This window comes from Pteropus vampyrus, unplaced genomic scaffold (genome assembly GCF_000151845.1).
Source record: "Pteropus vampyrus isolate Shadow unplaced genomic scaffold, Pvam_2.0 Scaffold208, whole genome shotgun sequence".
In the NCBI taxonomy this organism is placed as follows: domain Eukaryota; kingdom Metazoa; phylum Chordata; class Mammalia; order Chiroptera; family Pteropodidae; genus Pteropus; species Pteropus vampyrus.
In genome coordinates this window covers 233,789-247,826 of record NW_011888989.1, presented here as the reverse complement: position 1 = coordinate 247,826, position 14,038 = coordinate 233,789, and the positions used below count along the sequence as shown (strand labels likewise).

The following is a 14,038-nucleotide window of genomic DNA, read 5'->3' as shown; positions in this document are numbered from 1 at the left end:
CTTCGGAGTCATGTTTTGAGTTTCTTTGGATAAATGGCTGAGTAATGTTCCATCGTATATGTATACCACCTCTTCTTTATCCATTCTTGTATTGATGGACACCCAGGTTGTCTCCATACCTTGGCTATTGTAAATAAAGCTGCAACGAACATGTGTATGCTAATGTCCCTTCGGAGTCATGTTTTGAGTTTCTTTGGATAAACACCAAGTGAGATTACTGGGTCCTTCCGTGACACTTCTCGTTATAGCCTCTGTTAAAGTTTTATTTGTCTGATATAAGTAGTGCTATACCAGATTTTTTTTCATTCTATTTTTATGAAATATCTTTCTCCATCCCTTTACTTTCAGTCTGTGTGTGTCTTTCAATCTAAGTGGGTCTTTTATAAAGCATATGTAAGGCTATTGTTTTCTTATTCATTCAGCCACCATATGTCTTTTGATTGGAGCATTTAATAAATTTATATTTAAAGTAATTATTGATAGATATGTGGTTATTAATATTTTATTATCTATATTTTATTCTTCCTCTCCTCCTCTCCTCCCCCTCATCCTCACTCCTTCTTCTTATTCTTCTTCCTCGAGAAGTCCCTTTAACATTTCTTATATTGTTAATTTGCTGGTGATAAACTCCTTTAGCTTTTTCTTGTCTGAGAAGCTCTTTTTCTGTCCTTTGATTCTAAATGATAGCCTTGCTGGGTTCTTTTTTTTCAACAGTTTGAATATTTCATCTAGGTTCTTTTTTTCATCAGTTTGAATATTTCATGCGAATTCATTCTGATCTGCAAAGTTTCTGTTGAGAAATCAGCTGACAGTCTTATTGGATCTCTCTTTTAATTAACTAACTACTTTTTTCTTTCAGCTTTTAAAATTCTCTTTGTCTTTAAACTTTGGCATTTTAATTATAATGTGTCTTGGTGTGGGCCTCTTTGGGGTCATCTTTTATGTTTCCTATCTCTTTGTTAATGATCTTCCTGAGATCATTGAGCATCCTGATAACCAGTGTTTTGAACTCTGCATTTGGTAGATTTCTTGTCTCCATTTTGTTTAGCTCTTTTTCTGGATCTTTGTTCTGTTTTTCTTTTGGGACATTTTTCCTTGTCTCATCATTTTGGCTGCCGCCCCCCTCCCCACCCCCTTGGGTATTAGGTAGAGCTGCTATGTCTCATGGTCTTAGGAGAGTGGTCTTATACAGTAGGTGTTCTGTGGGGCCCAGTGGTACAGTCTCCCTGATAATCTGAGTCAGACGCTCCAGATATGTCACTTGTGGGGGTTTTGTGTGCCCTTCTGTTGTTGTAGAGCCTTGGTTGCTGTTTGCACATCAATAGGAGGGACTGACTCTCAGGCTGATTGGTTGTGAGGATTGGCCCTGACACATTAGAGGAGCTGACCATATAGAGCAGGGACTCCCTTGGATGTGTCATTTAAGGAAGTGATTGGGTGATGCTCTGGTGTGATCTGAAGCTGCCACTTAGTGTGTTGGTTCTGGGGTCTCTTGGGAGGGGCTCTGGTCCTGGCCAAGGTCAGTCACTGCCTGTGTCCCATGAGGGACCACTTGGCATGAGCTACAAGATGATCTGTAGAGGGTTGTCACTTGTGCTGGGATTGGAGGTGCCTGGGGGAGAATAAACTGTGAACCAAGGCCAGCTCCCACCAGTGCCGGGCTTGGTGCTGCTTAGCAAGAGATACGGAGCATGCTAAGGACAGATTCTGCATATTTGAGGTTTGTGAGCCTTTGAGAGATTTTAGGAAAGTTTGCAGCATGAACTAAGATACGCCATTTGTATGGAAAAGGCTCTGGAAGTGGCTTGGGTGGGCCCAGGAGTCGGGGAGGGGTCTCAGAGAATCACTAGGGCAGGGCAAACAATGTTAACGAGGTTGATGGAGACTTAAACAGGTCTTGCGCTTGTGTCTGAACACTGGGTATGGGGAGAGCTCAACAAAAGAAAAAATGGCTTCTGCCAGCATTCTGTCTGGAGAAAGCTGCCTCTCTAGTCCTCATCCTGAAGCCAGACAATTCACTTCTTCCCTATATGTCCCTAGTGACTTTCTAGCTGTTGCTCCAGTGCCGAATCTCAGAGCAAGTGAGTCTGTCAACAAATAAGTCCATGTGTAGGCCCTTTAAGAGGAACTCCTGGCATTTTAGCAGCCCTGTGTTTCAATTAGTCACAATCTCCACTGGTTTTCACAGCCAGAAGTTATAAAGAATTCTCTTCCCAGCCGTGGAATCTTAGGCTGGGGAGCCTGGTATGGGGCTGGGAACTCTTGTTCCTCAGGAGAAACCTCTGCAGCTGAGATATTCTTCAAGGTTTTTAACCACCAGCTTGTTCTGCATCTGCCCCTTCTTCCAGTCTCAACTTGGCTTCTTCTGTATATCCTTAGTTATAGGACTTTGTTCAGCTAGACTTCAGGTGATTTTTAATGTTGGATTTGTTTGTTTGTTTGTTTTTCTAGTTTAGCTGTAACTCTGATGCGGTCGTGAAAAGAGGAAGGGTCAGTGTTAACCTACTCTGGAAGCCAATTTACCAATTAGATTAACATGTTTATCACTACTTAAAGACTGCAAGAATCTTATTTCTGATTCATCAACAAAGCTTCGGTAAACTTCTGCTTAATGGCCTGGATTCTGTATTTTTATTATAGCAAGAGGACCTTTGATGTTTTGACATGTTAACGAAGAGTAGCCATATTGTAACATTTTGTACATTCAATCATTTCCTATTTTCTAATTTGGTACTTTTTTAATCGTACATTTTTGAAATGCAAGTTATTTCACATTAAAAAATATAAATTTATATAATATGTTCTATACTGTTTAATACATTCCAACTACTAAAGCTATAATTTATTTTAGCACTTTAGTTTGATTTATATATATGTCCTAAGTTAATATTCTAATTATTTACAAACTCAAGCTTTTTGTTGATAAATTTTTATTTTTTGAAAAATTATATTTGAACAGAATAATACATTCTTAGTATATTAATCTTTCATTTGATATATTTGCAAATGTAAACATCCACCTTTTCAATTTCACTTTTATCCATTTTTCCAAAGCACTGAGATATTGCTAATCCAATAGGTATATTCTGGAGTGGGATTTTCTCAAGTCTGAACCAGAACATTTTTTAAAATGTCATTTTTCTAAGGTGCTGAACTTTTAGTTGTTTTGAATATGATTTGGCAAACCATTTACTATAGGACATTGCTACTTAACCAGGTTTGAATACACTCACTCAATTATGACAATATTTTATATATTTTACATAGGTGATTTTATATGATAATGATACCTCTAATGATACTTAAGGTTTGTCTTCATACTGCTGATGAAGACAATTATATTAAAGAATTTTTTATTTGAGATGAATATACAGGAAATGCTCTATATGTCACGGGAATCTTAAAAAAAATTGCCTTGATCAGAATGGCACTATTGCTAAATTAGTTTATACACAATTTACACATTGGCACATGCAGAATGAAGAAATCATCATGAGATTTTATATTGTCCTTAATACCTATTTCATGACTCTAAAAAGATAAAACTTGCAAGTTGTGTTCATGTATGTACCTTTGGAGCTGATACTGTATTCTGATGCTAAATTGTGTTTCTCAATTAGTTAGAACCCAAAAGAAGAAAACAGGTATGGAGGAAGGAAGAACTCTCCCACAAAAATTTCAATGTGATTGGGACATACAATCAATTATTATGCCTAATATTCATTGCTAATGAAGTTCTAACTTTTTTTTTGGTTCTTACTGGCATTTGGGGAGTCCTATTAGATACCACTAGCTGAGGCCTATTTTTATACCCAAATCAAGCCCACTCATGTTTTTTATGATCAATGATGCTATTTGTGAGATAAGGGAAGATACTGGCATGACTTGAGCAAAAGAGGGCATGGTAGGGAGAATAGAAGAGTAGTGTTGAAGGATAAAGGTGAGTTTTCTTGAGGCTTGACACCTAGGCAGAGAGGTTTTAACTGATGTAGTAAGAAAGCAGAGCCACAAGGTTTTGGGGCAGATAGTAGCAGAATTGGGCTTAAGGCATTTTGTCTGGTATCACTGCAGGATGGATTAGAGGGGAGAAAATCTAGACTCAGGGAGAAAAGTATTAAGGAAAAGGAAATCTTTTGTTGGAAATTTTGTTATGCTTATCTCAAAGTCAAGGGCCAGCAACAACATCCCATAAAATTGTGTCCCCTCTAACAGTATCAAATTTTCTGACTGTCTACTCCTTCTGCATGTGCCAATGCAAAAAAGGGGCATTTCTAGGAGCAGAGACACCATAAGCTTATAAAAGGCAAGCACTAGGCCTTTTATCTTCAAAAAGCTCTAGTCTTTGGAACATAATAGGTCTTAAAAATGTTTATTGAATGAATAAATGAAAATAAGAGTAAATATAAATGGAATCGAAGCATGCTAGAGGTTGTAGTTGTTCTTAAACCACAAGTCAAATGATAGTAGACAACTTAGGTTCCTGGCCATGTATCACTTCCTCTGAGAATCAAGAAGTTAACACAATAAACTATTCGATTTATTTTAAAAGTGTTATATTGAAAGAATACCAGCTATAAATCAGAAAATGCATGAAGGGATTTGTGCATTTAGCATTCGCATTACCTAGTGAGGGGGAAGGAGTTATAGACTAAAGGTAATCTGTGCATTCCTTGAGCTGGTAAACATGAGGCCCATAGAGATAGTCTCTCATGCAATGGAAAATGCACCAGTATGAGCACCTATGAAAAACATCTTCCTATAACTGTCAAAATGATTTATTCTCAAAGACAGCAGAAGTTTTAGAAAATATTTCAATAAAATATATGTTCATACATCCAGGAATGTTAGTAGATCAAGAATCAAAGAGGAATTGTAACCAGAGCACAGATCAGGGCAAAGTGAAGAATATCCCCAACATGGGGCCATGAGCAAGGAGCCATGAAGGACTGAGTCAAGCAAAGCCAAAACCAGACAACAGGAAACAAAAGGGGCAACTATCACAAAGTTTGAGAGTGCCTGGAGGAGCCATTGAGTGAAAGTTAAGGAATGTGAGCCAAAATGTCCTGAGTCCAGAAGCTGATGAATGAACATGAACAAAACTTTCTCTTGCAATTAAAGTAGGATCTTTCTGGTCTGTTTTGGATGGCTGAAACAGTAGTGAAACTGCTGTACACTACTCACTATTTTTAAGCATCTCATCAAGTCTACATCTCTCTTTTACATGGCACATTTTTAAGTGGAGAAAATACAACAGTATGAAGAACAAAGCAGAATTCAACTTTGTTCTGAATTCTGCTTTGTTCTGAGCAACAGTGGGAAAAGTACTCACGTTCCATAAAGTAAGAGCTGGCATCAATCTTCCAGATGATCTGGCCCCGATGAGAACCATTAATTCCACGGTTCTTATAGTCCAGAAAGTTTTCCGATAAGACCTCATCTATATTTCCAGGAAAGAAAAAAAGTAGAATAGAAAAACATATCAGCCAATAGTATATTTAACGGAAAGAAAGAGCAAAGGATATTAATGTTATCTCCAGCTCAACAAAGGGAAAAGTATCTGGAGTCAGAGATTCAGAGAGCTAGAAGTAACCAGGTACTCTCTGGACCAACCCCTTTTAAATGCAGGAATTTCTTTCCCACTTAGCAACACTCTTGGCAAGTGCTTAACCAGCTGGTTCTTTAATGCTTACAGAAATAAAGATACAATTGCTTTTATGGCAGTTTATTTCACTTTGAATACATGTGTGAAATCTCAATGTGAAAATCTTCCTCTTAAAGCTTTTAGTAACTGGTCCATATTTGGGTTTGAAAATGAGGTATAAAGACAACATCCAACCACACTTTCCATTTGGGGTCCAGGTCTCATGGGTCCCAGTCTATATTATCTCTTCTCCAGCCTGAAACCCATCATCATCCAACACATGGGACTCATTCATAAATTTATTCATCTATACTTCAAGTACTCATTCATTCATTTGTTCATTCAGCAGATACTTATCAAGATTCAATGATCTGCCAGGATGAGAAAGATACAGGAGCCACGATGTTGGGTAAAACTAATAAAATCCTTTCTGAGGATCTGGGAAGATGGCAGACTAGGTAAAAGCAGAGTTCGTCTCCTCCCAGAACCACATTGAAATTTCAACCAAGTTATAAAATAATCAAGGAAGAGAATCACCTGAAGTCCAGCTGATCATAACTCCTACGTCTGATAATATAAAGGGGCCACACCGAAGCTGGTAGGAGGGGCAAAGTCCCAAATCGGGCTGGACCTGCACCTGTGGGTGGTGGAGGATTACTGGGAGGGATAGCAAGGCTGCAGAGGCTCTCCTGAAGGAGAGAGGGGTCCTGGTCTTATCTGGGGGCTCCTCAGCCGAGGGTCCCAGCCCAGGGAAAAGTAAATTCCAATAACTCTGACTGTAGAAACTAGAGGGGATTCCAGCCGTCTGGGTGAGATGGAAGGCGACTGAGCTCCTAGACATTCTTTTAAAGGACCCACGCAAAGGTTTTCTGATCTGCGGACACTCACCCGGGATATCGGCGGTGGGTCTGAGGCTTGCACAGGATTCATTCCGAAAAAGTCTCCATTACCTAGAGTCAGAAAGAGGGCTGGAAAGGCAGCCACCATTGTGCCTTAGTCAGGCCCTCCTACAGACCACGCCAGCTTGATTGTGCAGACCCCTCCCACAGAGCCCTTAGGAGATGCTAGTCTGAGACTGTCGGGGGGTGGGGCAGTTGTTTATGGTTGGCTGCCAAGCCCTGAGCTGAGTGATTCAGAGTGAAGTATTCACAGCAGGACAGCCATTGTTGTGAGCAGTGTTTCTATCCCAGCAACAGCGGCCATCGCTGTGAGCCCCATTTCAGAGATAAGTTCAGGCAGATCGCTGCTGCCAACATGAACTTGGGCATGGGGACCTGTGGGCCAGTCCCAGACAGCATGTTGGTCTTGCTGTGATCTGGGTCATCTGCGGAAACTTACAATAGTTACCAAATTTCCAGCAAAACAGAGGCTGTTTTGATCTGATAGCCACTGTTGCTCTGAGACCCCGCCCCACCCAACCTGCAGACTGCCTGGGGCAGGTATTATTGGCTTGCTGCCTAACTCAGCTCAAGTGAATCAGAACCAAGTGTTCACAGCAAGGCGGCCATAGTTGTGAGTAGCCTTTCCAATCACAGCATGAGTGGCTAGGCCTGTAAGCTACATTTCCATTCCCAGGAGGTGACCAGTTCTGTGAGGCACACTTCGTCTGTAGGAGTAGGCAGAGCTCTTCTGCCATCATGAACTTGAGCAGATACCGAGAGTCTGTGGGTCAGTCTCAGACAGCAGCTGGTCTTGCTGTGACCTGGGTCTTATGCGGGAATTCACAACAGTTGCCAAATTTGCAGAAAGACTGAGGCTGTATTGATCTGAATGACTCTCTGAGACCCCGCCCCACTCAATCTGCAGACTGCCAGGGCACTGTTATTGGCTTGCTGCCAAGCTCAGCTCCAGGTGATTCAGGACCAAGTGTTCACAGATGGGTGGCCATTGTTGTGAGTAGCCTTTCCAATCGCAGCAAAGGAGGCCAGCCATGTAAGCTACATTTCAATTCCCAGTGGGCGACCAGTGCTATGAGCGGCATTTCAATGGAAAACATAGCAGAGTGAGAGACATCCCCAGATTTCTCCCCTTGAATAACAATAAGCTGAACATCTAAAACTCAACAAAAAAACACCCAAACTGCACACCAGTACATCTGAGCATGGGATCTGCACATAAAAGTGCCAGAAGTACTTTAAGGCATTATATAAAGCAAGGATCCAAGAGGCTTAGACGCCACCTACTGGAAATGAAAGGAAAAGTGCCTTCTTTGTAACAGACTACAGACAGACCTTTATAAAATAAACCTCCTTACTGGAAAACAGCATAACATACTTCCATTAATGCCCAGGAGGAGAAATAGTCCATTAAACACCATGAACAACCAAGGTGACAAGGCATCTCAAAAAGAAAGAGAAAAATCTGCAGAAAATAAGCTTACAGACACAGAAATATGCAACTTAAATGACAGAATATAAGATGGTACTTCTGAAAAAACTCAGTGAGACGGAAAACAAATCATACTGACAATTTCAGGAATTGAAAAAACAACTAGATGAGCAGAGCAAGGAGAATGAAACCCTCAAAAAGAACCAAATAGAACTTCTGCAGATGAAGAACACACTGCAAGAGTTGAAAAATAAAATAGCAAGTATAAGAAATAGAGTCTACCAAATGGAGGAAAGGATCAGAGATATTGAAGACAGACATCTAGAAATGCATCAGAAGAAAGAAGAAAGAAATGAAAGAATGAAAAACAATGAAAGAGAAATACAAGAACTAGCTGATATCATCAGGAAAGGAAACATAAGAATAATAGGCATTATCGAAGGCGAAAAGGAGCAGAGACTAAAAGTGTTTTCAGACAAATAATGGACAAGAATTTCCCAAATCTAAGGAATGAACTGGAGCTTGGAATTCAAGAAGTCAACAGAACAACCAATTATCTCAACCCAAAAAGGCCTTCACCAAGACACATTGCATTAAAGTTATCAAAAATCAATGACAAAGATAGAATTCTCAAGGCAGCCAAGGAGAAGAAAATGGTAACATATAAAGGTAAACCCATTAGATTATCCTCAGACTTCAAAGCACAAAACTTACAAGCCAGAAAGAAATGGAATCAAATATTTAAACTTTACGTGAAAGGAACTACCAGCCTAGAATAATGTATCCAGTTAAGCTCTCCTTTAGATATGAAGGAGAAATAAAGACTTGTCCAGACATACAAAACTGAGGAAATTCTCCACTACGAGGCCTACACTACAGGACATACTGAAAGGAGTCAACTCAGCTAAAACAAAATAACAACAACAACAACAAAAATACATAATTAGGAGTAGAGTGACTATCAGGCAAATAGAAGCAGAGGATTAGAACCCTTACTAAGAACAGGGCATTAAACCTTAAATAATAAGAAGTGAATTGTTATAACAAGATAGTAATGAATGTTCAGCATACATAAAGACAAATAGAGACAACAATGACTAAAAGGAAAAGATGCAAAGATCCAAATTCACAAAGGGGAATGGAGATAAGACACGCACAACAGAAAATACACAACTGTACATATATAACTATCCTTTTCATATTCATAATGGTAACCACACACCAAAGATTCAGAGTGGAAGTATATAACATAAAACAAAAAGAACCAGAGGCAAAAAAAAAAAAAAAAAAAAACCAGAATGACAAGGACAAGAAAGCAATGAAAACACTGAGCTACCAGAAAGCAAAAGATAAAATGGCTATAAGAAGACCTCATATTTCAATAATCATCCTAAATGTAAATGGAATGAACTCACCAATAAAAAGGCACAGTTACAGAGTTACAGAATGGATCAAAAAACAAAACCCAACCATATGCTGCCTCCAGGAGACACATCTCAGCTCTAAAGACAAATATAGACTCAAAATGAAAGAATGGAAAATGGCATTTCAAGCTATTGGCATTAAGAGAAAAGCAGGAGTAGCAGTACTAATATCGGACGAAATAGACTTCAAAATAAAAAAGGTAAAGAAAGATACTGAGGAACATTTCATAATGATAAAGGGAATCATGCACCAAAAAGACATAATACTTATTAATATCTATGCTCCGAAACAGGGAGCCCCGAAATATGTAAAGCAATTACTAACATAACTATAGGGAGAAACAGACCAAAACACTATAGTAGTAGGGGACCTAATACCCCACTGTCGGATGGACAGATCAACCAAACGGAAAATCAATAAGAAAATATCATCCATAAATGACACATTAGACCAACTGTACATAATTGACATTTACAGAGCCTTCTATCCCAAAACAGCTGCTTATACATTCTTCTCTAATGCACATGGAACATTCTCAAAAATTGACCACATACTGGGACACAGAGATAGCCTCAACAAATGTGAGAGGGTTGAAATCATACCAACCATATTCTCTGATCATACTGATTTGAAACTAGAGATCATATGCAAAAAGAAAGCAGAAAGAACCACAAATACATGGAGATTAAACAATATGCTACTGAAGAATAACTAGGTAAGAGAAGAAATAAAAAGAGATCAAGAGAAACGAATGATAATGATCAAAACTTTTAGGACATGGCAAAAGCTATCATAACAGGAAAGTTCATATCATTACAGGTCTACCTCCAAAAAAAAAAGAAAAAGCCCAAATAAAAAACCTAGTGCTTCATCTTAAAAAACTAGAAAAGGAAGAATAAATGAGGCCTAAAGTCAGCAGAAGGGAAGAAATAATCAAAATTAGAGAATAAACAAAATTGAAAACAAAAAAAACAATAGAAAAAATAAATGAGACAAAGAGCTGGTTCTTTGAGAAGTTCAATAAAATTGGCAAACCCCTGGCTAAACTCACTAAAGAAAAGAGAAAGGATACAAATAAACAAAGTTAAGAATGAAAGAGGGAAAATTATGACTGATATCGCAGAAATACAAAGGATCATACATGAACACTATGAAAAAGTATATAACATCAAATTTAATAACCTAGAAGAAATGAACCAGTACTTGGAAAAATACAATCTTCCTGGACTGAAACGAGAACAGAAAAAATCTAAATAGACCAATCAGCAGTATGGAAATTGAAACATTTATCAAAAACCTACCAAAAAGTAAAAGATCAGGACCAGATGGCTTTACCAGTGAATTCTACCAAACATTCGAAAAGATTTAATACCTGTTCTCCTCAAACACTTCCAAAAAATTGAAGAGGAGGCGATACTTCCCAATTCATTTTATGAGGCCAATATTATTCTGATACCAATACCTAGTAAAGATAACACACAGAAAAGAAAACTACATACCAATATCTCTCATGAACACAGATGCAAAAAATCCTAAATAAGATACTAACGAACTGAATACAGCAACATATTAAGAAGATTATACACCACGAACAAGTGAGTTTCATCCCAGGGGCACAGGAATGGTTCAACATACACAAATCAATTAATATGATACACCGCATAAACAAATTAAAAAATAAGAATCATATGATCACATTAATAGATGCAGAACAAGCCTTCAACAAGATACAGCATCCATTTATGATCAAAACACTTCACAAAATTGGTATAGAAGGAAAGTATCTTAACATAATAAAGGCCATATTTGACAAATCCTCAGCGAACATTATACTTAATGGTGAAAAACTAAAACCTTCCCTCTAAGATCAGGAACAAGGCAAGGCTATCCACTGTCACCACTGTTATTCAATATAACTTTGGAGGTCCTAGCGAGTGCAATCAGACAAGAGAAAGATATGAAAAGCATCCAAATAAGAAACGAAGAAGTAAGACTGTCACTATTTGCAGATGACATAATTCTCTTTGTAGAAAACCCTAAAGACTCCACAAGAACACTACTAGAAACAATAAGCAAATACAGTAATATCTCTGGATACAAATCAACATTCAAAAATCCATAGCGTTCCTATACTCTAATAATGAAGCATCAGAAAAAGAAGTGGAAAAAATCATTCTTTTTGCAATTGCAACAAAAAGAATAAAATACCTAGGAATTAATTTAATGAAACATGTGAAGGACCTATATAATAAAAACTACAAGATGGATTAAGGACCTGAATATAAAATCTATGAAAAGAAATTGAAGAAGATACAAAGAAATGGAAAGATATTTCGTACTCTTGGATTGGAGGAATCAACACAGTTAAAATTACCATATTACCTAAAGCATTATATAGATTTAATGCAATTTTTATCAAAATCCCATCGGTAATTTTTAAAGAAATGGAACAAAAAATCATCAGATTTGTATGGAAGCACAAAAGATCCTGAACTGCCCAAGCCATCCTGAGAAAAAAGAATGACGCTGGAAGCATCACTCTGCCCAACTTCAAATTATACTATAGTATAATTTGTATAGCGACAGTAATCAAAATGGCATGGTGTTGGCAGCAAAACAGACACATGGACCAGTGGAACAGAATCGAGAGTCCAGAAGTAAACCCATATTTATATGGGCAAATAATTTTTGACAATTAAGCGAAAAACATACAGTGGAGAAAGGAAAGCCTATTCAATAAATGGTGCTGGGAAAATTGGAAAGTTACCTGCAAAAGAATGAAATTAGACTGTTGTCTATCACCACATAGCAAATTTAACTCAAATTTAACTCAAAATGGATTAAGGACCTAAATATAAGACTTGAAACAATAAAATGCATAGAAGAAAACATAGGAACAAAACTCAAGGACCTTGAACTTAAAGAGGATTTTATGAATTTGACCTCAAAGCAAGGGAAGTAAAAGCAAAAATAAATGAATGGGAATACATCAAAATAAAAAGCTTCTGCTCAGCAAAAGAAATCATCAACAAAGTAAAGAGACAACCATCTCAATGGGAAAATATATTTGCAAGCAACGCCTTTGATAAGAGCCTAATATCCAAAATATACAAAGAACTCATACAACTCAATAACAACAAAAAACAAATGATCCAATTAAAAAATGGGCAGAGGATCTGAACAGACACTTCTCCCTAGAGGACATACAAATGGACAACAAACATATGAAAAGATACTCAACATCGTTAACATTAGAGAAATGCAAATTAAAACTACAATGAGATACCATCTCACACCTGTTAGAATGGCTATAATCAACAGGGCAAATAATAACAAATGCTGGAGAGGATACGGAGAAAAAGGAACCCTCATACGCTGCTAGTGGGATTGCAAATTGGCACTGCCACTATGGAAAACAGTATGGAGATTCCTCAAAAAACTAAGAATTTATCTACCATATGATCCATCAATCCTTCTACTGGATATTTAACCCAAAGACTTAAAAAATCACACCCAAAAAGATATTTGCACACCAATGTTCCTAGCAGCATTACTCATAGTGGCCAGGACATGGAAGAAGCCAAAGTGTCCTACAATAGATGATTGGCTAAAGAAGCTGTGATACATATATACAATGGAATATTAGTCATAAGAAGAGATGAAATATTGCCTTTTGTGACAACATGGATGGACCTCGAGATAATCATGCTAAGCGAAATAAGCCAGACAGAAAAAGTTGAAAATCACATGATATCACTTATATGTGGGATATAAACCTAAAAGCAACAAAGGAACAGGACAAACAAACAGAGACTCATGGACATGGACTATAGACTAGTCCATGTTACCAGAGGGTAGGAAGTGGGGGAGCCGGGAGGAGATAGATGGGGTAAAGGGAGTAAAGTATAGGGGGGTATGTGGAGGGTGAAGTGGGTAAAGGGGATAAAATATATGGTAGCTGAAGGAAACTAGACTTTGAGTGGTAAACACACAATACAATATACAGATGTTAAATTATAATGTACACCTGAAAATTATATAATTGTATTAACCAATGTTACCCCAATAAACTTAATTTTAAAAAATAAAATAAAATAAATAAAATAAAATCCTTTTGCAACTAAAGGTTACAATTGAGGTAACAGACTTTAAACACTAAGAAATATATGTATTGTTACGACTTGTAATAAGGGATAGGAAGGAAAAGAATAGGGTACCCTGAGAAGAAGGGAGGCTAAGAGGCGGGTCATGGAATGCTGAGTGATGAGAAGCCACAAGGGAGGAGATGGAGGGTGGGAATGTGGAGGGCAGAATAAGACCCCAACATGGTATCCAAGCCCAAGGTGGGGAAGCCTGCTGCATGGAGAGGAGCTGGTGGGTGATAGTGCATATTTCCTCTCCTTCCCTTTCTCTGCTCACTACATTATAATTCATCAATGTCCTTCTTAAAGTGAGTGCCCAGAGACAAAGGAGCATTCTTAGTGAGATCAGATCTGTGAAGACTAGGCAGGAGCTGACTGTTCCTGCCTAGGATTTAGAACCTGTGCTTTCAGCGCAGACTAAGAAAGGAATGTGAATTTTACCTTCATCTTTTATGGGGCACTTACAGTTTCCACTCACCCAAAAGTAACCAATGTGCCAGAT

The 14,038-nt window shown here is 38.0% G+C and overlaps 1 protein-coding gene across 1 annotated transcript in view; it reads right to left on the bottom strand.

The window, feature by feature from the left end:
• HECW1 (HECT, C2 and WW domain containing E3 ubiquitin protein ligase 1) overlaps positions 1-14,038 on the bottom strand; it is a 483,256-nt gene that overhangs the window by 292,841 nt on the left and 176,377 nt on the right. The window contains exon 3 of the mRNA XM_011372467.2: positions 5,330-5,437. Coding sequence (XP_011370769.2) covers positions 5,330-5,437 — 108 coding nt within the window. The remainder of the gene's footprint in view (positions 1-5,329; positions 5,438-14,038) is intronic.